Source organism: Siniperca chuatsi, linkage group LG3 (genome assembly GCF_020085105.1).
Source record: "Siniperca chuatsi isolate FFG_IHB_CAS linkage group LG3, ASM2008510v1, whole genome shotgun sequence".
Lineage (NCBI taxonomy): Eukaryota > Metazoa > Chordata > Actinopteri > Centrarchiformes > Sinipercidae > Siniperca > Siniperca chuatsi.
Window position 1 is genome coordinate 19,620,134 of NC_058044.1, and position 23,662 is coordinate 19,643,795.

General features: G+C 40.5%; 1 protein-coding gene across 9 annotated transcripts in view; it reads left to right on the forward strand.

The window, feature by feature from the left end:
• The window catches only part of LOC122873718 (alpha-1,6-mannosylglycoprotein 6-beta-N-acetylglucosaminyltransferase B), a 108,215-nt gene that overhangs the window by 18,289 nt on the left and 66,264 nt on the right, over nt 1-23,662 (forward strand). For 7 of the 9 annotated variants that reach the window (XM_044190802.1, XM_044190798.1, XM_044190800.1 and 4 more), the window contains one exon: nt 15,982-16,132. The exons of 1 other annotated variant lie outside the window; for it this stretch is intronic. In XM_044190802.1, the coding sequence (XP_044046737.1) occupies nt 15,982-16,132 (151 nt within the window). Of the gene's footprint in view, nt 1-15,790; nt 15,883-15,981; nt 16,133-23,662 lie in introns of all 9 variants that reach the window. One more of the 9 variants, XM_044190804.1, reaches the window with a different exon arrangement.

Sequence of the window (23,662 nt, forward strand, 5' to 3'; positions counted from 1 at the left end):
CCCGTCGTACATGTGGGTGTGTTGGTCCATATTTAAATTTCTTTATCTGCCTTTGGGAGATCAAGTTGGATTAATCCGTTTTGATTGATCGCTCTCATTTCCTTAATGGACCTGCTCAAGGCGGCGTCAGTCTCTGCGGCTCCCACCAAGCTATCAGTCTGAGAAGAATGAAATGTGACCTACTCAGCATCCTGTGGTTGGGGAATCTGGGAATACATATGAACCTGTATTTCATGCTGTAGATTATTTACACATACAAACCAGTGGTCTGATCGTTTCCAAACATATATAGGACATCGCATATGTATATGCACCAACTCCTGCTCTCTCTCTCTCACACACACACAAGCTCCGACAGTTTAGCAAGTCGATGGAGAAAATTGCCTCAAGCCCCTCAACACAGCTTTGTGCAAATAAAATCCCTGCTACATTCACATCTAGAAATGTTTTTTTCACAGGAATTAAATGTATTTTATATCTACATTTAAATGCACCCTGCTGTAGAGCAGTTAGTGTATCTTCTGCTGTGATCCCATGAGATTATTTTGCCTGTGTAAATTATGGATCTGTATATGTGTAGCCCATGGTGTCTATTGTTTTATTCCTGTAAGTATTCACAAGTCCCTTCTATCTACAGACATAGTGCCTCATATATTTTAAATGTATATGTGGTTCTGTGTGCTGGCACGTTACATTTGGATTGTCTGGATATCTTGTAGAAGCAGTGATGTGTCTGTTGCTACAATGTTTCAACATGGTTTGCATAACACAAACTGCACTGGTTATCATGGAGTGCTTCACACCCATATCTTCAACCATTAGTGTGTGTCATGTGTTTCCTTCACTTAGGTCTTATTTCTTGTGTTCCCATGAAGGAAAAAATGCTGGCAGAAAGTGGACCACTGCCTCTACCTTTAAACTAAATGTCTGCTGTCTGCAACTGAACAAATCAATACCATGCCATCATTACCAGACCAATCAGTGTCACTGCTTTCAATGGCCAGACAAAATCTGTTGAGGTTAAACTGTGTTGTGCGTGTCTAAGTGACCACGAATCATCATTTGCCGGATAAAGGTGGGGTGTGGAAGGAATAAGTAGCCTCTATTCAATGCCACTATATTGATTGTTGTTCTGTGACACTTTAGCTACAGCCTTTTCTCCAGTGCAGTGTTTAAGTTGACCAGCATCACAGCTTTGGAACCAAAGCCACACCACAAGAGTTATAGTGTCATCTTATTACAGATATATCATATCGGTATATATGTCGGCTGATAAGTAACATGAAATTGCACAAAAAAAATGCCAAATTAGGTTTGAGGTCATTTAGAAACGGTGTCACTATTGCATCATTTGTCCAACAGAGAGTACTGACAAGTAGATTTTTCAACTGTAAAATGTCCCACTCAGTATGTATCTTGATCACAATTCTTTAAAAAACAAGTCCAAAAGATCCATATCAAGATTGTTTGTTTGTTTACATTATGTGATTATCTTTATTACTATCAGCTGATATATTGTTGTCAGATTCCCCAAATATTGATATCGGTATCGGCCACAAAAATGTTTTATTGGTCGGGCTATACTGGATATATAAAAAATATAGTTCTAATGAACCACTTTGCTTCACTATGCCTATAAAGACTGACTTAATACCAGGCTGAAAAGCAGTGTTTCACTGCACTCTGGATGGACGTTTCAAGTGTGTTGCACCTCTGACCACACCCAACAGTGATGTCACAGTGTCCTAGCACACCCTGCAGTACTCATATACATCACTGCAACAAGGTGAGGTGTTTAACCACTGGAGGTCAGCAAAAACAAGACCAAGCAGGTAATGGTTTTGATCACTTGTTTTGCTAAAGTGTTGAGATTGCACTGTAAAAAAGCAACAAAACAAAATTTAGTGATATAAAAGTTCACACTAAGTTACGTTTATATCACTTTGTGTGTGATGGCTGTTCTCCAGAGAGACTTTATTGGCGTAGTTAGACAGCAAGGCAGGCTGCTGTATAGCAGTGAGACTGAATGGTGGCATAAGAAGTGGGTTAGTCTTAACTTGTAACAGCACTCAAGCAAGCAGATTAACAAAAATAAATGATAGATTTTAGCTTTAAAAGAAGCAAACTTTGTAGAGCATATATTGGAGAACATACAAGTGAACACAATTTTATTAAATATGCCCCACACAAAGAACTGGTAATACAATTATTTATTTATTGTTCACAATCACACGCATAGGAACAACACACTTGGCACTGGTCTAGTCGCTGTCATCAATATTTCAAAAGAACATCATCCTCAGCACAGGGGAATTAATAAATAATTGATTAGACATCCTGCGGGATTTAATAAGTGTGTTCTTTGCATGTATGGTGTTATGATTTGTGTGTTGTGCCTCTCTGTGAATGTGGGTGTGGTGTGCACATGTTTCTATTGGGCCAACTATGATGATCGCACACTATCACCTTTAAGTGGCCAGCAATGTTGTCAACACAGTACCCACTTTGTTCTCTACAATAACTAACATCTCATCTCCGCATCAGCATCAGCAGAATAAAACACAGTCGGGTCTCAGGTAACTGAAAGATAATGCAATTAGGCAGAAACCGCAGAGCCTCAGCTGCAAACAGAGGCTTATTGAAGCTGACATGCTGTCAGATTAAGCTGGGAGGGAGACAGATCAGAGTCTGAGCTTTACTGTATGTATGTGTTGATTTGTGTGTGCATGTGGGAGTGTTTAGGTGTGTGTGAGACATAGCAGGCAAGCGCAGCAGCCTGCTGAAGATTACACAACAGTGTCAGAGTGTCAACTGAGAACGGAGGTCACTTTTGACATCGTTTACTTGAACACAAACCTGTTACCCAACTGACTTGAATGTTCTCCATGTTCAGAGTATTCTTATTTAATCAAACTTAAGTCAACAAAGTTGAAAGTTTATAACCTTTATTACCATTTTTGTCATAATGAGGTGAAAAATATACAGAGATGAGAGTTGTATCAGTCATACATAAAATCATGTTAAAAGTCTTTAATTACTAGTGCAGCTTTGAGATTAGCTATCTGTGTTTCTTGAAAAGTTAAACAGTGCACTCTTTTTCTGATTTACTCATCTTGGGGGAAAAAAACATTTGCTACTTTAAAATTCCATCAGCAACTGAAAGTTTGGGAGTTTGCACTTGCAAAAAGCATTGATGGCTGTTCCAGCAAAATGCTGTTGTTTATCCCTTTTTTAGGAGCTGCATAGAAGCTGCTTGCACTCTACCAAGATGTATGTTAGTCACAAAACATTTCAGTAAACACATAAGTAGTGGAAAGTTATTTTCCCAGTCTGAATAAATTTAACTCAGTATGAACAATTGAAAAAATGAAATATGTGCAATCGACTAGTGTTTTCCCACATTAGAGGCAACAACTGTGTTGTTCCTCTAAAGCATGTTGTTCATTTTCTGTTTTGGTTCTTTAAAACACATGGCACAGTTGTTGCCTTTGGCTAAAAGCCTTCAGATTAACACCTTTTGTACTGTACACCTAAACTGCCCCCAGCCCAGCTGTTCAGTTCGACTGTAAACATTTGTATATCCCTAGTTTGCAACTCAGCCTTCCAGTATCACAAGGCCAGATGTCCATTCTGGCTCCAAGAGTGGTATGTCTTTCCTCTCTCACACATGGTTTCACCAGTCCTTTGCTTCATTACCTGTGAGTCAGAGTAAATAACGGGATGAGTGAAGGTGCCAGGGTGCTGAAGTGTGCCACTGAGCAAAAAAAGAGAACAGCTTCTGCCAAAGCTCTCAGCACAGAGCAAAGCCTTGACAGATGCTAATTTATCTGCTGAGGGCTGAATTATAGAGACAAACACTTATAGGTCCAGAGAGAGAAAGAGGGAGAGACTGTTAGATAAGATTTAAGGGGAAGAGGGATTGAGAGATGCCAGGAGGGAAGGTATGAAGAAGTCAGGAATAGTGAAGATAAAGAATCTGAGCACATGAAAGAGAGAGAAAAAATGGAGACAAAGGACAGAAAGATTATTGAGAGGTCACAGAACAGATGAGTGAATCTACTTATAGCCCAAATAGCTGTTAAAGTATCTGTACTCTACCTTACAGGATGAATGTGCAGTGAAAGAGTTGAAGGAGAGGCAAAAAGTGAAATCCTTTTTTTGTCCCACATTACACATAATCACCATAAAAACTGCCCTCTGGCATATTATGACTTTTATACAGCAGTTGCCAAAGCACATAGTCACAAATGTTTGCACAGACAGTACAAGGTAGGTAAAAAGTTTAGGATGAAGTTGAGAATGAATCACTGTCCTCTTATTCATCACAAAGCCTAGCAGCAGAAGTTACCTGCTTGCAGCTCAGTGCATTTCTAGGAAGCACAACTGAAAACAATTAGCCAGCAAGTGCAGCATGTACAATGAGATATATTACAAGTGGAAGGGAAGACAAGGAAGAAAAGGAAAGCACAGCATTAGGAAAGTTCCCATTAATGGATGGCCAATTTTACAGTTCAGATTTTCTGTCTCTTCTTGTCTCATGCTATCATTGCTTTTTTCTGTATGATGACAGCAAATGTGACACTAGCCTCTGGCATGTATCTTGTTATTTCTTGAAAACCAATGGATGACCATTGAAATCCACTTGTCTTAAACCAGCTTTACTGCTGTCCTTCTCTTGTTCTTCAATCTTTCCCTTATCCTTCCCTCAGGGCTGCAATGCAACCATGTTTCTTTGTGATGTTAATTGATAGGAGGCCTTCAGGTGACGTAGTGAAATAAAATGGAGAGGCAAAGAAGAGTGCACGCAATTACTGCCAAGGTCTTGGCTATGCGTGTCCAAAACATGAGCATCTTTTATTTTTTGAACGTTTTTACAAATTCACTGAACCATCTTAATATGGTGCATCTATTTGTGCCTTACTTAGACTTTAACATTACAGTATTTTTCTCAAGCCAAATGAGCTTCACAGAACCGCAAGATGTTGGTCACAATGTGAAACTCATATTGACTAATGGCAGCCAAAAACAAAGCAGTCTAATCTGCCTAATGGAATTTTCATTCTTAAGTGACATCTATTACTTTGTGCAGAGTCCGATGTATAGCTGTGAACAGCTCAATGCAGCTTTTTTGAAATGCACAATGCATAGGGGCTTCATTGTTCATAATGCTGTCACAAAATTTAGAGATTCTTTTGAGATTTAGCTAGCTTACATTGTATCTGGTAAGCCAGCTATCACTGTCTAATGCATATATGGTAATAAAAGCGAGGGTTAGAGGAAGATAGGTGAAGATGAATGATGCTAACATTTGTTGTTTCACTTATTTCACCTGCTGTGTAGTTTAGCTAAAAAAGCAATTTTTTGACCATCAAACACTGACTCCATGAATGTCAGAACAACCTAAGCCTAGTCTGGAGAAAGTTGAATTCAAATCACTGAACTGGAGTTTTAATTTAAGACATTTTTCTTTCCATCTGAGAGTCTTCTTCAGTCCTACCTGGTGTGGGGAGTAGTGCCGGTATTTATGCCTTGTTCATGTCATATCTGAGAGACCGTAATAACCATTTTCCGACTTGTAAATTGCGTTATGGCACATCCAAGTTATAATTAAGACTGGGAAACTGGATTTTTCTGAAAGATAGATAAATTCCATATGGCACTTAATAATATGGACACTCCTGAAAACCAACCATTCTGAATGCTTAAATCTGCCAAAGTCCATTGGTCAAGGTAATTAAACCTAACTTTAATGGATATGGTAGATCGTTCTCACATGACTAACGTAATCATACAACCTAAACGCTCACAAGTCGTAAATATGGGGATTTCTCCCATCTCTATCATCCATCCAATGCAGTGTGAGGTAAATATTAAGTGAGCCACACCCACCAGTAGGGCAGGCACATCCCTCTGTTATTTTCTTTTTCTCCCTCATCTTTCCAGGAAATTCTTCTCTGAGACTAAACATATAGGGCCTACACACACATACACATTTGTAAACACACCGTAGACAAATATGCACACTCAGCCACACAGAACAGTGAAAAGGTCATGTCACACATATTCCCCATCTAAATCATTGTGTACCCCCATCTAACACGCACACATACACACTCACACATTCTAAACTGAACCTCTCCATCTCTGGCAGCCGCAGTGTAGAATACAACGCTCTGTCACACTAACACACATTGATGTGGTTGTGGTGAAAGGAGCCCCTGCAGCTGTGTGTCTGTCTGCTCTGAGCAGCAGAGCTGTGCTGAAGTAGTGAAAGTCAACAGAGAAATGCTTTCTGAGAGACAGCGATTTTAGTAGGTGGTGGAAATGGTAATAAGGGCCACGGCTTGTGTCTGTCAAGCTTGTCAGGATGTTGCACGAGGATGAGTGTGCTTGTATGTTCTCATAGATGGTGTGCGTTAGAAATCAAAAGGGAGGTCATCACTCGTAAATGTCACCATTCAGTTGGGCAGAAAAACACTTGTTTATCTGCTCTGTTCATTTGTAATTCCAAGGAAAAAAATGCTATCTGATGAAGTCCATTGTTCTGTATTCCATTTGAAATTGTGGTTTGAAACAGCCATCGCTATCACCCCATTTCATCACAGTTTCATCAAGAAACAAACACACCCACACATGCAGAAACACTGCACTTGTCAACAGATTAGCCTTTCATTCTGCGTATGTGTATATGCAATTTGGTCTCTCTTCAAATATTGTTTTTTATTTGTCCGTCTCAAGTGCTTTGTGTGGGTGTGTGTTTGCGTGTGTGTCTGTGAGCTCAGTGATGCCAGTTTTTCATCGTCTGTCATCATCATAAGATAGACTATGATAAATCAAGACAAGAGAGAAACAGTGAAATCCAAAAAGTGAAAGATAAGGGATGAAGGGTGGACATTTTTAAAAAGAGAGAAAGATCTTGTCCACTTTGAATGTGACATTGTCAAAACAAAAAGTGCATATCAAATAAAACAACAACTTACAGGGGCTCTATAAGCTAACAACATTTGGAAAGGAGGGTGAGGTTTGAACTGAAGCTGAACTGTTAAGACACCAAGAGCTAGATTACAGCCATACACAGAGTCTGTCTTCATCCCCTCCTTGATCACTTTGAAACAGAGAAGCACTCAAAAGAGAAGTGACAGAAACTGTCAGCATGAATAGGCATTGTAGCTGTCTCCCCATCTTTGTGTCTTTTAATATCCTCTCATCTATCCCATCTGCCTTCATGAAATCCAATTTGCCTTGACATCACTGGATGAATGGTGAGAAAATGTCAAAACCAGATGAACAATAAATATTTCAAAAGCTAAATCAAGAGGGGGAATTAAAATATAGCAAAGTGGGTTTTTTTCACCATCGCCAGCTGGTTCTATTCTATTCTAATCTATTCTAGTCTATTCTGTAGGGTACAAAATAGTTTATTGATCATCCCATCATATGTGGTCTTACATCTTATTAAATTGTCTTTTAGATAATTGGTATTCATTGTGTTTACTTTATTGCTAGCATGATATTTCACTTGCTTCATGCTTCATTTGCTGCATTTTCGTTTGCCAGAACCCTACTCCAACCGTAGACTTCCATTCCCATTGTGCAGCTAAAAAAAAACCCCATCATCCCACTCTTTTCTGTCTGCACTCAGTGCTGCCGTTCTTTAGCTAATGAACAGTAGAGCTCCTGCGCTATAATAATTAAACTGCATGTAATTTGTAGTAAATGAATGTGGGTGTGGAAATGAGGAGAGGAGATGTACTGGAGATTGGAGTGGTAGCAGGGCATTAAGCACCAGTCTCTCTGTCTGTGTGTCTGTCTGTCTGCCCACTGAGGGATGAGAGAGGAGTTTTACTGGTGACTGTGTTGTTTCCTTTACTGCCGAGGAGAGGGAGGGTAAAGTGGAGGGGGAAGATGAAGAAGTAGGTGAAGAGAGAAAAGCATGAGGGTGAGGTAAAAGAAGGAAGAGGTTTAGGAAGAAGTAAAGGGTTAAGATGAAGTGGGGGAGAAGTGAGGAAGAAGAGGGTGGGGAGATGGAGGAGTATGCACAGGTTAACATGCATCATGTGTGAATTAATATGTATGTGTGTGTATCAGCTGGAGGTTGTTATGTGTGTATTTCACTAGTATTGTACAGCCTCTAAGTCTCTCCTTAACCTGAGGAGTTGAGACAGACTGCGGTGATGATGTCATCTCGAGACAAATCCTGGAGCTGACAGTGGATAATGGGAAACAACAGGCAGGACACCATGACAGCACCCGTGGTGATTTTACTGGGATACCGCTGTATTTTCTGAGTCACAGTTGGAAGCTCTGCAATCAAATTATACTCACTGGGCTGAAATATCTCAAACAAAACAGTTATGAGCCCACAGAGTTATTAAGCACTGAAGAAATGTCTCCATCATATATCATGTGACGTCATCAGTTCAAGTGTTGGTTCTCTGATTTCCAGCCTAGAGAGACAGTTTTCTGCTTTTTTATATATTGACTTTAAAGTGTGAAATAATTTACAATTCTGGTTTGGGGTGGATTTTCCTGTGAAATAGCTTTTAGTCTGGTCTGCCATTATCTCTCTTTGTGTGTGTGTGTGTGTGTGTGTGTGTGTGTGTGTGTGTGTGTGTGTGTGTGTGTGTGTGTGTGTGTGTGTGTGTGTGTGTGTGTGTGTGTGTGTGTGTGTGTGTCTGTGCTCCTGTGACAAAATTACATCGGTCTCCGGTTAATTTAGCTGTGTCAACTCCTCTACTGTCAGAATTCATCAAACCACAAATGTTTTTCTTCTCATGAATATGCAACACCCCCCCAATAGACATACTTGCACTCCCATGGCGCTGCACGTACATCCCATCCACACACAAACAAATGATTGCCGGGTTCACCGTAGGAAGGATTATTGTTCAGAGCTGTCTCACAAACCCACCACATATCAAATGATAGCGAGTTTGCTTCAAGACAGTTTCATTTTCAAAGATAGAGCTCAATCTGGCTTGATATGTGGAGACAGGGTAACGTTTTCAAAGTGCCATAACTCCGCTGCAGGTGAATACTCATTCCTCAATTCTTTCAGCTGAGTTTTTCCCGATCGGATTTCATCATTTTCAAAATGCTATTTTTATGGGATCGTGTTGTATTTGATTTGTAGTTCTAGACTGTCAGTATTAATTGTTAAGTACACTTGGGCTTTGCTAATCCAAATCTAAACACCTCTGTAAAGCACTGAATTAGAGCACACACATGCTGTCATGATGTGGTGGATATTTTGTCATAATTTGTCAAGTGTAATTCAGTTTAATTCAATTAGCCATGCAAACAAGCAGGGTAAAACCCCACCTATTCACGCTGCTGTAGAGTGCCCTCTCTATGACCTCTGTCCTTTTTACAAAGATAAACAAACACACTTACTCACACAGGCTGCCAAATCACCAAATCACCAATCACACACTTTTAATGGTGTTTTTTTTGCTCAGCATTCAACTGTAATGGAGGAATTACGTATTCCACCCTGCACACAGTACATGCCTTAGTCATAGACATATTTATATACTATACAAACACACCCCTGCCCATGCTGTCCTCTAGTGTGGCACCCTACTGTGCTGAGATATGAAAATTATTTTTTTTGATGGTGCAGTTGACACAGACTAATACTGTTCACAGCCCGGCTAAAAAATGAATTTTGCAAGTGACATAAAAAGGATTTGATGGAGGGAAGTCATAGCTATTTTGTATTGTGTTCTCTGTCATTTCCATGACTGTAAAGTCAAGCAGACGGACACGCTGTGGCTATTTCATGAACTCATTTTATAAGCATGTGCACACATATACACACAGCCACATACAGTGACATATTATATGTATTATATATAGTTTTAGTATTCTATATGGATTCGTAATGAAGCTGCATCTGGCTGGCGATTTCATTTCTAGTCACTAATGTTAATTGTTCCCACTGTCAAGATTCTGCATCTCAGACGCTGAAATTGGATGAGGGAAAACAGCCAACTTTCTGTGTAGGCTACAGTACTTGCACACACATATACACACACATACAGTACACGTACACGAAAAGTCTCCCTCTCAGTTTTCAGTAGTCCATTTAGAGACACTAACAAGGATTCTGTTCACGCTTCATGCATTTCAGTCCTCAGGAGATATATTATGTGCCGTGACACTAAATATTCAGTCCAATATGGTGGCTAAAGCAGGGCACTGTGTGTGTGTGTGTGTGTGTGTGTGTGTGTGTGTGTGTGTGTGTGTGTGTGTGTGTGTGTGTGTGTGTGTGTGTGTGTGTGTGTGTGTGTGTGTGTGTGTGTGTGTGTGTGTGTGTGTGTGTGTGTGTGTGTGCATCTATGTGTGCATCTGTGTGTGCATCTGTGTGTGCATCTGTGTGTGCATCTGTGTGTGTTTGTGCTGATTTATTCCACCCCATGCCAGTCGGGGAAGCCAAACACGGTATGAAATAGTATGCCAGCAGCGTGGCTGTGTTAGCTCTCTGCTTTCACTCTCATTGAATCTTAAGTCTGCATTTATCTTACACAAACACAAACAGGTAGTCACTCAGACAGTAAAGCAGGTCTGCGCTAGATTCATAACTGAAGGCCCAAAAGCAACTTTTGTTTGATCTGTAGAGATAAGTTATTCCTTCATGCATAGTAAATAACTTGCAGCACAAGTCTAATTAAAGTAAATATTTGGTAAATACTAAAGTATATTATTTGGTGCCAGTTTAGAAGTCTGCACTTTTCTACCCATTTTTCAATCTTCCATTTTATAATTTTCTTGGGATCAAAGGTGCCATTACAGCATAACTGCAGGGCACATCAATCAGCTTTACCCACATAAATTCATGCATTGATCAAGATGAGCAAATTCAACAGGAAGTCTTTCATTAACAAATAACTGGCACGCAATGCATTTATAATTGGCACAACTTACAAATATGGTTGACTTACTACAACACTACTACAGACAACACTACTACAGTCTGTTTCATGATGCCTTTGGCTAGATTGTTTGCTCAAACCTGCTAAATTTAGTATTTTAGTCCTTGAGGCAACCATCACTATTATAAGATGATCCAACTTAGACTTTAAATTTGCTTTCAGCAGGAACCTTAATATAACTTAATCCTCAGTGTGTCATAGTATAAGTGAAATAGCCATCTTGCTCACAAGTGATGGAATATTTATCATGCATGTTTATGATGGCATTTGCAATGGTAATTTTCCAAATTTACTTTAAAATGTATATTCATAGAGGCTGAGTTGGATTTTACTAGGTTGAAGAGAAGGTGAAAGCAGGGAAAGAGCTCATAATCAGGAAAGTTTCTCTAGCGTGGGGAAAATATGTCAATGCCATGGGCATTAACAGTAATGGAGGGCAGACTTTAAAACCTGCTTGTCATCTCATATCTGGATGGCTCTGACATTTAGCTTTTACTCCTTTATACTGTAGACTCAGTTTTACTTCTTTGGTCTGTTGCAGCATCAGAGGTGTCCATTATGGTCTCTGCTTTAAGTGGAGTTATGCATATTAGACCTAAATTCTCAGACTTTCTTGCTTCACAGCATTTAAGTATCAGTTACTGCTGCAGGTCAGAAACCTTCTAACTCCACTTTTTATTTCAATCCTTTTACATTTAGCTATTTGCGTTAAGTACATTTTGTTACCTCAGGAACAGTAAAATTAAGAAGTACTATTAAGAAGCTATTGTGCTATTTCAAAATACATCGTGATTAGCAATGAAATGACTTTTACATCCCCCCATTGTACTGAGCAGTCAGAACTTGTCAATACATTGCCCAAACAATGGGCTAACTGCTGCAAGAGCGAGGGGCCTATGAAAGCTCTGGTGTTAATTTCCATATAATCTGTGATCAGTGATAGACTGATCAGAATGAGTTTACAGAGAATACCCAAAGGCTCAATACAGATACTCAGTATTTCTGTTCAGTTTTTTCCAGGTGCTATTTTGTCTCTAATGCCAGTGTCACACACAGTTTCCTGTTTTTGACTCCACTGTCCTTTGAGTCAAACCATCTCTGCAGTAATGTAGCTGCTGTTTATCTTCTTTCCACTTCTATCCATTACATACAGTATATGTGGTCAGTGTACTTCACTCGCAAATACATTTCACCAGTGAGATCTGAATGAGGTTCCATCTGATGAGAGCATATAAGGACAGTCATTTTCTATGGTATAATGGTATCATTTAAGCAAGCTATTGGGATATTGTCACTTGTCCTTTAAATTGGCATTTGATCACCACAGTCAAACACATTAAAAAGATTTCCAGTGTGTCTTTCATCAAGGTGCACAATGAAATCACAACAAGGATAAGCTTTTGAAAGGCAGACCTCATTTATTTCAGCTGGTCATTTGCCATCCATGGGAGGGCAGCTACTGTGACTAAATTTTGACACACAGATTCGTCAAGAAACAAATACTCAAAGAGAACTATTAGCCCCCTGACTCGAGATGACATTATATGCATTAGACCATGGGAACCTTTGAAAGATATATCCTATTATCTATTATCTATCTATTAACTTTTTGTTTGAATCATTCCCATTTGCTCCCTTTACAGCACTGATGAACATCACAGCCATTTGTGGCTGTTATCTATCAGCAAGGGTATTGTAATATTACTTTGGTGTTTTTTTTCTAATTTTATGTATCTCACATAGTGGTTTACTAACATCTAAGTACAAAGGGACCCATATTAAATTACCAAATTTAGCATGATTTTAGCCAACCAAATAAACTCTAAAGGTGTGTGCATGTTGGGTCATCTACAGGCTTTTTTAGAGGCTCTGCCAAGTCTGTAATTTCAGGGTGAAATGGTGAATATTAGGCAAGCCCATATTTTCCTTTAATTTGCTTGACCCTTATCATGGATGCCATCCATTATCAGCAATCACAAAGATGTCACCAGAGCGACCCACCGGCAAACTGACACAGCGATCCATCACAGGCAAAGGACATGACACTGTCAGTCTGAGGCGAATACATCTGTCGCTGAGGAGATAACTCACTGAACTTAGGATTTCTTCGGCTGTTGGTAGAGATTGAGACAGACAATGACCTTGCACCAGAGCTGTTAGGCACTGGAGCCCATTGGCTGTAATTGCCTGTCAAGCAGCAGACATGGGGTTTGACAGAGTGGTCGGACAGTGTAATCCAGGTGTTTGCAGTGTCAATATGGGCCCTGCCAAGTCCTCTGATGGGAGGCTAGAAGAATGCACTCTGACCTTTGTGTCCCTTATGTCCCAAGCTGCATTTTATTAGGCTGTTTACTGCATCATTTGTGGTTACAGAAGATTTCATGATGGCATCCAATTGAGGTGGACACATTCCCTCAGGCCCTCTTTACTTTGCAATATAATGTGTGACAGTATTTGGATTGTGTTGATTTATTATATACCTGGGTTTTACTTGCATCTGACATTAAAATGCATCTGCAGTGTACACACTGAAATCAGATTTCCATTACCAAAATGTAGATTATCAAGCATTCCCTTCCCTCTGAATTTGCAGTCTTTAAAATTGTCGGTTTTAGTATGAACACCATTTGGCTTGTTTACCATCTGCCAACGTCTGACAGTCCATTTTTAAAAGGTTTAGCATTTTACTGTTTGCGTTTCCTGACACCTGTTTGATTTGTCTTTGCTTTTTACTAATTGGTTTTGCACACAATAGTTTATATCCATTAACATATTAGAGAGGCCTGCTCATATTCGTGCTCATAAGGGTATAGATAAAGTCGGTCATGTATCATGTACAGTCAAGCATGTTATCAATAATATTTTCCTTCCATTTTCAGGTCCCCATATCCAACAGAAAACAGCCATCACCATTGTACATGGCCAAGAGAATTGTAGCAATATGAACGATAATACTGCTGATGTAAAAACATTGGTTTTATATATTAAGATCTGTCGCTCTGGTGCTTGAAAGGGCACCTCTCACTATACCTGCTCTCTGACTTTATACGGTATGTGTGCTGAAAGTGGAAAAAAATGATAAACTGCACACTTCTCTTCTTAAAAGCAGTCTTGCTCAAAGAAAATAGCTATTCACTACTTGAGCCCCAATTTTCTTTTCTTCTCATTCTCATTTGCAGTTGTTATATCATCAGAACTTTTTTCACTTTGACCCTGGCAGTGTCCGTGTAATTATCCTAATGAGGTGTTGTACACTTTTTATCCAGTCAGAGTATATTCTACCTCTCTCCCTTGCTTTCTCTGCATCTGTGTGTGCGTGCTTATGTGTAAAGACTCACTTTTCAACTCTGATGGCCAATGATGTATTCATCTCATCACACACACAACTACGTACATACAGCCCCTTCTTTCTGTCCACAGAGAGCCCTCTCTGCTATGCTAGGTGAAAGAAATAAATTGGCCATCACACAGACAGACTTAGAAAGAGCCAAGAAAAAGAGAGCCTTGGCATAATTAGTTCCTGGCTTTTCATAACTCATAGTTTTGGTGGAAGTCTCATTCTCATATCAAAGGGTATCAAAGGATATAAAAGTAAGCCCATATTCAGACATCAGACTCCAGAGTGTCTGGATGTCTGGCCTCAACAAAAGCCAGTTGATGACAAGAGATCAGAATACAACACTGGGCGATGTGCACTGCTGTTGGCAGAGGAAATGAGAGATCAAGCTGCAGATATACAGGTTAAAGACTGAGAAAATCAAACTGTTGACTTTTAGACTTTAGAAGATGAGGAATAACACTTAAGAGGAGCTGCTCTTGTGAGGTTAAAGTGGTATTTTGGTAGGGTTGGTCTTTCTCTTAAGGAAAATGGTCATTTTTAGAAATCAGTGACTCTCTGTGTATGTCAGCATACTGGATGTTAAATGCAGCTGCAGAAAATGACATCTGACAGCCGTATGTCAACTCAAAGCAAATATGGGGAGTGAATGAAAAGTTTAAAAGTAAAAGTTTGACAAACTAAATTAAAAAAACAGCTTTAATAACAATGGATTCATACTCTAAAGTCCAACTGAAATTAAATTGCATTTTTTTTTTGTCTGCTACAGCACATATGTGCTCTGTAAATCACTTGTCCTGTGTTCTCTGAGAAAAAATTGGAATCCAAAAGGGAGAAATTTATATTTTATATTGTTTGGTTTCATAGTTTTGCATTAATTTGACAGAATACCTTTCTGGTATATGTTTATGTAGATGGAGACATCATTGCGATACAGCCAATCAACATTCTGTCATAGACAGAGCAGATGTAACACTGAGCCAGACAGCAGCTGCTACACAACACAAAAGCTATACTGCCAACTGTGAACAATTAGCTTTCCTGCTAAAGTCTCCTCAGTCAGTGAGATGGCATCAGCAAACTGAACCACAGAGGCAAAAGATGAAACTTTTATGACTTGAGATGCACCATTAACTTACTACTGTTTAAGAGAGAGTTTGGATTTCACTTTTAAATTTTGATTTACCTCTTCCTTTTGGAGTACTGGCCATGACAAGCACCAAAGTTTGAGTGGGTAAATGTGGTGAATCTACAGGTGATACTGTTTTTATTGCAGCCCCACTTTGTTATTTAGGGTTATAAGCTAAACATATTATTACATAAAAATGTTGCCCTATAATCCCAGTTAAGAGAAGTTGTAGATTTGTAAATAGATACTTAATTTCACAAGAACTGTCCATTTGTTATTCATAAAATGTCTTGAGCTAGCAGACCTCTGATAGGCAATACAGAAAGATGGTATATTGTGAGTGTTTTCCCACAGATCTAATTGAGGACTTTTGCATTGTTTGGCACACAGCAAAAGGGAATTTGCTTTTGATCTGCATTGCAGTGAAGTGCATAGAGACAGTTGTCCAAAACAAGAACATGGCCAAAATCAACTACAGTATGGTAAGCCAGAAGAGCTGCAGGCTTAGTGATTAATGTGCATGCTGTTCTACAAGTTTGTTACTGTCCAGCTTTTCATTCATCTGCTGTCTCTCCACTCAGTGCTGGGAGGTGTGGAGTCACGTGGTGTGCTGAGGAAGATCAGTGACATGCTGGAGGTGATTCTGAAGAGGATGGACAGCCTGTCCAAACTCGACAACACCTCCACCACCGACGCACGGCGCCTGGATGAGCTCAGCTCTGCTATCAACAAGTACGCTGAGTTTTTCCTTCATTTTACAGTTTTATTCTGTGTCAGTCCCAATTGGTTTTGGTAATCACCAAAAATCTGTATTACATTAATCAGTACTCCCTTGATGTAACTGGTTATAGTGAGATTGACACCAAATTTATTTTCAAAATAAGAGTCATGCAAGTTTTGTACCTTTTATTTATGTTTTCACAAAAAAAAATCTTATTTGAAAACATTCTGAAATGGTTCAGAAACTATGAATTACATGACTGTAGGTTTGTCTCAAGCGGGACCTCTAGGTCTAAAAAGTGAAGCCAATGCGTAAGTGCCTTAAACCTGCATTCTTTCTAATGGCCAGCAGGGGTTGCAAAAAGAAGTCAGATTGTATAGAAGTCTATGAGAAAATGACCCTACTTTTCACTTGATTTATTACCTCAGTAAACACTTTTGGACAGATAGGCAGGAGACATCGATATGGAAACAGATGGATATTTATTGTATTACAGCACAGAGTAGACAGGTATGCAGGTAAGAGGTGAGGTTAGGGATACGTAATAGGATGAATACTGGCTATTGCTACTGTCCTTTGTTTTACTGTTCAGTAGACCGTAGATGGGTAGATGATGCACGGAGATGGGGAGAACACACTGGAGTAGAGTAGAGTAGAGAGGTACACACTGGAGTAGAATGGGGAAGTCTTGCGAAGTTCACATGTAGACACCTAGTAGTGATGAGGTGCTGATGGGGAGCAGGTGTGTGTGATTAGTATTCAGGTGATGGAGTGCGCTGAGATAGACTGACGGTGGAGCCTGTCACTGTCTGTGACAGTACCCCCCCTCCACTGCTAGCTCCTGAGGGCCGAGGACCCCAACGACATGGTGGTCATCCTCTTCCAAGGGGAGCAGGTTGATCCGGGCGGACGGCCCAGGGGCTGGGCATGTGCGGCGCTGGGAACATCGGGCGGAAGGCCTGGGGGCTGGACATGTGCGGAGCTGAGGACCTTGGGCGGACGGCCCGGGGGCTGGACATGTGCTCATCTCATGAGGTCCGCGACAAAGAAGGCAGGCAGAAGGCACAGGAGGCCGGTGGAGAAGGCAGAACCCCTCTGGAGGCCAGAGAACCAGATCAGGGCCTGGCGACAGGACAGCAGGACAGGAAGCTGGTGATGGGGAAACTGGTAGAGGAGCTGGCAGAACCAGTGATGTCTGGGAACCCGGAGCCTGCCTCTCCGGCAAAGAAGGAGGGTGCTGCTGAGACCCAGCAGATGGTCCAGCAGACGGTTCAGCGGCGTGCTGTGACCCAGCAGACGGTTCAGCTGTGTGATACTGTGATCCAGCGGTGACGAGGGATTGGTGCTGCTGCGATCCAACCGGGAAAGGAGGCGACTGTGATCCAGCGGCGACAAGGGTTTGGTGGTGCTGTGATCCAGCCGGGAAAGGAGACGACTGCTGCGATCCAGCAGAAGGTCCAGGAACCGGGAACTGCTGCGATCCAGCAGGGAGTCCGGGAGCAGGGAGCTGCTGCGATCCAGCAGGGAGTCCAGGAGCAGGGAGCTGCTGCGATCCAGCAGGGAGTGATGGCTGCTGCATTCCAGCTGGGAGTGATGATCGCCATGGTGCAGGAACTGGAGGTGGCAGCGGAGCAGGCGAGCAGCTGGGCAGCTGGCGTGTCTGTGACACTTTCCTAATGAGTTTATGGTCTCAATCGCTAGTTTCAAGTCTTCTTCAATACAGCATGATGTTCATTTAGTAAATTATGGTCCCATTTAGTGGAAAATACGATAAAGCAGGGTATGCTTTAGGGCGGGGCTGCTTTGTGATTCCACGGCGACCTGTCAATCAGGATACAAACATAGCAATGCGTATCCCTCCCCAGCTCCACTCGTCCAAATACAGTAACTTCTGGTTCCAAAAAACCAAGATGGCGACAGCCAAACTCATAGCTTCAAAACGGTAGTCCACAAACCAATGGGTGACATCACTGTGGCTACGTCCACTTCTTTTATACAGTGTGTGGTTGGTCTTCAACAACACATGTGGTGTTTTTGGAGTTGTTGTTGGCAAATATCTAGAGTAATAGTTAATACTATTAATAATACTATTACTATTACTATTAATATTAATACTTAAATTCAAATTAAAGTACTTTTTCTGACCACAAGCAAAACTGTAGTATTTAGTATTAAATTAAACCAATAATTTGATGCAGTATGGATTATATGGCTGTAATAGTGAAGCATTGTTCTTTCCCCTTATAAATGGAAAAAATATTATATAAATGGTGCATTTCTAAAGTAGAGATAATGCACGCTAATCAGCTCTTTTATGATACAGTGTCATAAAAGACACAGCTCAGTGTATAAACAGAGAGCTTTGTAGGGTTACTTATCCTTTATGACAGATAGACATGAAATACTATAATGGCACCATCATATTTAAGATGTATTCCTCATTGTCATTCATATCATACATCACCTCTCTATCTTTACTGTAGTCATGACTTCTATCTCCTCTCCTTTTTACTCCTCGCCTTATTCTATTTCGCTTGCGTCTTTGCTCTCATTTTTTCCCCTCTTACGGTCGCTTGTGGAAATTGCTGCCTATTACCTCAAAATCGCTGCTGCAAACAGACAAGTCTTGTATGACCTTGCTGCTACTGCTTTTATCAATCCGCTCCTCTCTTTGCCCCGTTAGTACCAAAACATCCAATTTGTCTTTTCAATCTAACGTTCTCTTCATTCTGACTCCTTTCATTTTCAAACAGCCTGACTAAACTCAGTGCAGCAGGAGTGATGTGATACACACTGACAAAAATCCCTTCACTTCTTTCGAACCTTGTTAAATGATCCCGGATAAGCGCTCAGGTTCAGATCTGTGCGGAGGCACTAGAGCGGAAGGATGGAACGATTAATATGGTCTGGCATTGGTGTTAACTGCAATCAATGTCTAGTAATGGGCTGTTTAATGTGGGGGAAGCCATTCTACTCTTAGGCCACGAGGCCTTAGGCCTGCTAAGTAACTCCGTCTATTGTCAGGGACTGGGATGGTACATGCATGTGTTACTGTAACAGAAATCAATTTCTATTTCTATTTATTGCCTTGAAGGGGGTAGTTTGGATGGATAGAGGGTTATGGTCTGGGTGTAATTAGGGCCAGAACACACGAGCTGAAATCAATGTGTGACTATCCTGTTTCAAATATGGTTAATGAATGGTTTGTCCTTAGCTACTAGACTTGTTGTCACCCTAAAACGTGGATGGTAACAGATAGATGTATTGCAGTGCCTTCATTAAAGTAATTGAAAATGTAGTAATAAATTATTTTATTGTTACATAATTATGATAATAACAACATAAGGTGCATAGTATTATATATATTCTATAATGTACAATAATTAGTGATAAGCAATTTTATTATCTAAAAATACCAGCATGTCAAGTTTACGTGGAATGTAAGGTAGAGATGGGAAGGATCTCCATGGTTACAACTTGAAAGTGTTCACAACTTTGGATTATTCAAATTAACCTATCTATTTTCACATTCATTGAATAGCTCTGCATATGTTACTGGCAGAGTTGCTCTTGTGGGTCTGAAATATAGTGTGCATCAAAATAGCATATTATATTAGGATTTAGTTGCAGGGACAGTTCACCCCAAAATCAAAAATGCATATTTTTCCTCTTACCTGTAGTTCTCTTTATCCATCTAGATTGTTTTGGTGTGAGTTGCCGAGTTTTGGCGATATCGGCCGTAGAGATGTCTGCCTTTTTTTTATATAATGGGACCATATGACAGTCGGCTTGTGGTGCTCAAAGCGCCAAAGAAATACAGATAGTTTCGACATGAGACTGCTCACAATAAGGTCTGTGGATTATTTTGAGTAACCAGAGACATCTCTGCGGCCGATATCCCTAAAACTCGGCAACTCACACCAAAACAATCTAGATGGATAAATAGCACTACAGGTAAGAGGAAAAATACATATTTTTGATTTAGTGGTCAACTGTCCCTTTAATCCCCAGCACATTTTAAAACATTATTACATTATCTGGAAAATAATACATTTATATAAGCTGCAACAAGTTTTCTTTTACAACAAACTGTTTTGGTTATAACAGAATCAGTGATGACACCAAAAACATTTACCTGAAACCCTTACATATAACCTCAGTCCAGTCTGAGGACTACTACTCAACTCAACTACTGGTTTGCTTCGTTTACATTCTGATTCACTGGAATGAAGAATTATTTCACTGCTACTTTTAAATCAAGCTTTTAAAATTAGGCATTGAAAATGTGTGACTTGTGTAAACATGGTGTGCATTTCAAGGCTTGTCTAAAATTATGTTTGTACAAATTGATGCAATAAATATGATGTTTTGATGGGTTATAAGCAGTAAACATCAAACTCCCCACAGAGACCAAACATCATTTAGCGAGCCAAAGAAAACTTCCTCCAAGCTCAGAGACTGGCACATACACTTTCTTTGTTTAATTTTTCGTCTCCTTGAAAGTTGTTTTCTTCGACAGCAGTGCTCTGGGAACAATATGAAATCAAAATCAGAACACACTGCAAAAAAAAAAAATAATAAAAAATTATTTTCGGACTGCAGTGTTGTTTGGTTTGGACTGAATGGATCTTTGGAGTGAAGCAGCTATAATAGCTGGAGTGAAAGTTTTGATTCAGGAAGAAGAATGAAAAGGATATCGACTAAGGAAACTGTGGTGGCCACAAACAAGCACACACACTTGTCTCGATGATGTTCCTTTGATGGCTCCCCGCTGAAAGAGAATAATATATGTTTAACAAGTGTGTGTGCATGTGTTTGTGTGTGAGTCTGTGTGTGTGTGTGTGTGTGTGTGTGTGTGTGTGTAACTGCATCATGCATGTGTGTGTCTGTGTATTAGTTCACTCGAGGTAACACTTGTTAAAACCAGTCTGGGCGTGAGACCAGGGCACAGACCCCTGACCGAGGACATAGCCTGCAGGATTAATGACCTCACACACACACACACACACACTGACTGTCACAATCGGGACGACCTAAGTCTCTCTTCAGTCCAGTGATTTTCATTCCATCACTCATTTCCCCTATCTTCCTGCCTCTATCTCTCTGTCTCTTGCTCTGCACCTTTACTCTCTCTGCCTTTCCTTTCTTGCTCTCTGTCCCTTTTTACTCTGTTTTCTGACTAATCTTTCTCTCCCTCTTGCACACACACATACACACAGAGTGAGAGAGTGTGTGAGAAAGGTTGTTGGGTATGAGTGATGTGGTAAAGTGTGATTTTTGCCAGCGGGGAGAGGAGCAAATGGGAAGAGAGAGCTTTATAAAAGCATATCCCAAATCCAGGCCAGTCAGGCACACATTCACAGAAAGACACACACACACACACACACACACACACACACTGGGCGGGAGTCTCATCTCCCTGTGAGCTTCATTGGTGCTGACACACTCCCGTGTAGCGGCGAATGGGACTTGATGTCTGAGGCCCCAGCCTGCGATTCGCCCACAGGGCAGCCACTCGTTAGAGCAGAAAATGGAGGGAAAATAACGAGGGAGGAAGGGAGGGAGAGGGACAGCAAAGAGCCTGAGAAAATGAGAGAGGGAGATGAAGGAGGGGAAAAGGATGCTGGGTTGATTCACTCCATTTTACCGTGCAGCGGATGAGAGGGGAGATTGGTAAGTCTCCCCTTAGGCGTACGCTCTCTGAAGATCACTGCTCTGGCTTGGCTTTACCTATTTCTCCTCCCTTAAGCACCCATCTAAGCTCCGTCAGTAACAACCTTTATCCCAGGAGGCCTTCTTTTCCACAGCACAAAAGTCAATGTCAATGGCTGGAAGTAGTCAGCAAAGGAAACACTTAAATTCTTCTTTCATTTCATTTTTCCTGATTTCAGTTGCTCAGGAGAAATAAACAATAAATAACCTAATAAACAAATAAAATTTTCTATACCACTGTACATGAAAAAAATGAGTAAGTGAGTTTGTGTCTGTGTGGATTCATGCATGTGTGTTGGCATTGGTGTATGTGTGAAAATAAGCAGTGTAATAAGCACTGTTGAGTGTGATATTTTAAGACCATGACATGGGGTGGAATAAGTCAGGACACACACAAACACCACATGCTGACACCTTGTCACATGCATTTCTTGCCCTGGCCAGCTTTGGTTGATGGGATGCTGCCAGAAGTGCCCTCTTCCCTTAAGAGGATGAGCTCATTAGATAGAGAGGGAGGGAGAGAGAAATAAGGAGAACATGAGAACACATTGTATCCTTAGAAACTCTCCCTCGAGTTGTCATTGATTTTCTCTTACCGCTTCTCTTTCAGTTTCTTCTTTTCAGAATGTTCTACTTTTTCTTGGCATCTGTCAGTGGATTTCCTCTTGTCGTTTCTTCTCCCCCTATACTTTCCTCCCGTTTTGTCTTCTCTTTGCTCTTCCTCATTGCTGTTTTGTTTCCCTCATTAGTAAAAGAGCCAACTGTCTACATTCATCAAAAGGGAGGGAGTTTCATTGCATTGCAAGTAGCGTGCAACAGTGGGCCATCAAATATGTATATCCTTGTATTCTTTGATCATAATCATTGTTTAATGTTTCAGTCAAGCTGTTTTCTTGGCTTCCACGCAAAGGCGCAGGAGATCTTTATTTCATCCTTTCTCTTTTTTAACACAAAGGTCCCCCTGGTACTCTTGGTCTTTTTGCTGTGCATCATCTTTCTCTTTATTTTCTGCCTGCTTTTATTCCAGTTTTTCCTCAACTCTCCCACCATATGTTTCTCTGTCTGTCTTGTTTTTCTTGCCCTCTTTGGAGCTCATTGTGCAATCCTTTCTCCTCCTTCTCAGCCTTTCATCCATTTCTCTGCCCTAGTCTCTCCTTCTATGACTCTCTCCCGTTCTCTCTCTCTGTGTGTTCATCTCTAGGGATGTGTTCACATTGTAGCAGACATTAGAGGTGAGATTAGAAGGTCAAGTCTTATAGAGGCCAACTTGCAGTCACAGTGAAGCGCCCCAAAGAGAGCTTTACAGTAACAGGGGTTACCCAGCTTACCAAGCAAAGGTTTTGTCCTTCAGGTCAAATACATTGCAACTTTTATAGGATAGGTAACATGGCAACTGTAATCCTCTACAGCTGGGATCTTTTGTGTAATGCGCCATGTAATAATAATGTTTTAATATAATTTTATAGCCTAATATAATGCTGGCTCTCACTATAAGACAAAATAAGGTAATAACTTTCACTAATGCGTAGGCTGAATTGGCCTCACTTGCATGGAATATAATTAATTCTGTCATATGCTTTTATTTAGATAGCTCTGTATTGGGGTGCTTTCACGCCGAGCCTGTTTGGAAAGGTTTATTTACACTGTGGATATTTTCTACTTTGTGCAGGTGAGAGGAATGCTATTTGTTGCCCTAAATAACCACACTGACAAAAATGAAAACGTCTCAGTTATTCTTCCAACACAACTCTGGTGCAGAATGCAAAAACTATAACATGATCCCACAATGCGAGAGGCAATAGGTGCAACTATGTCCTCATATATTCCTA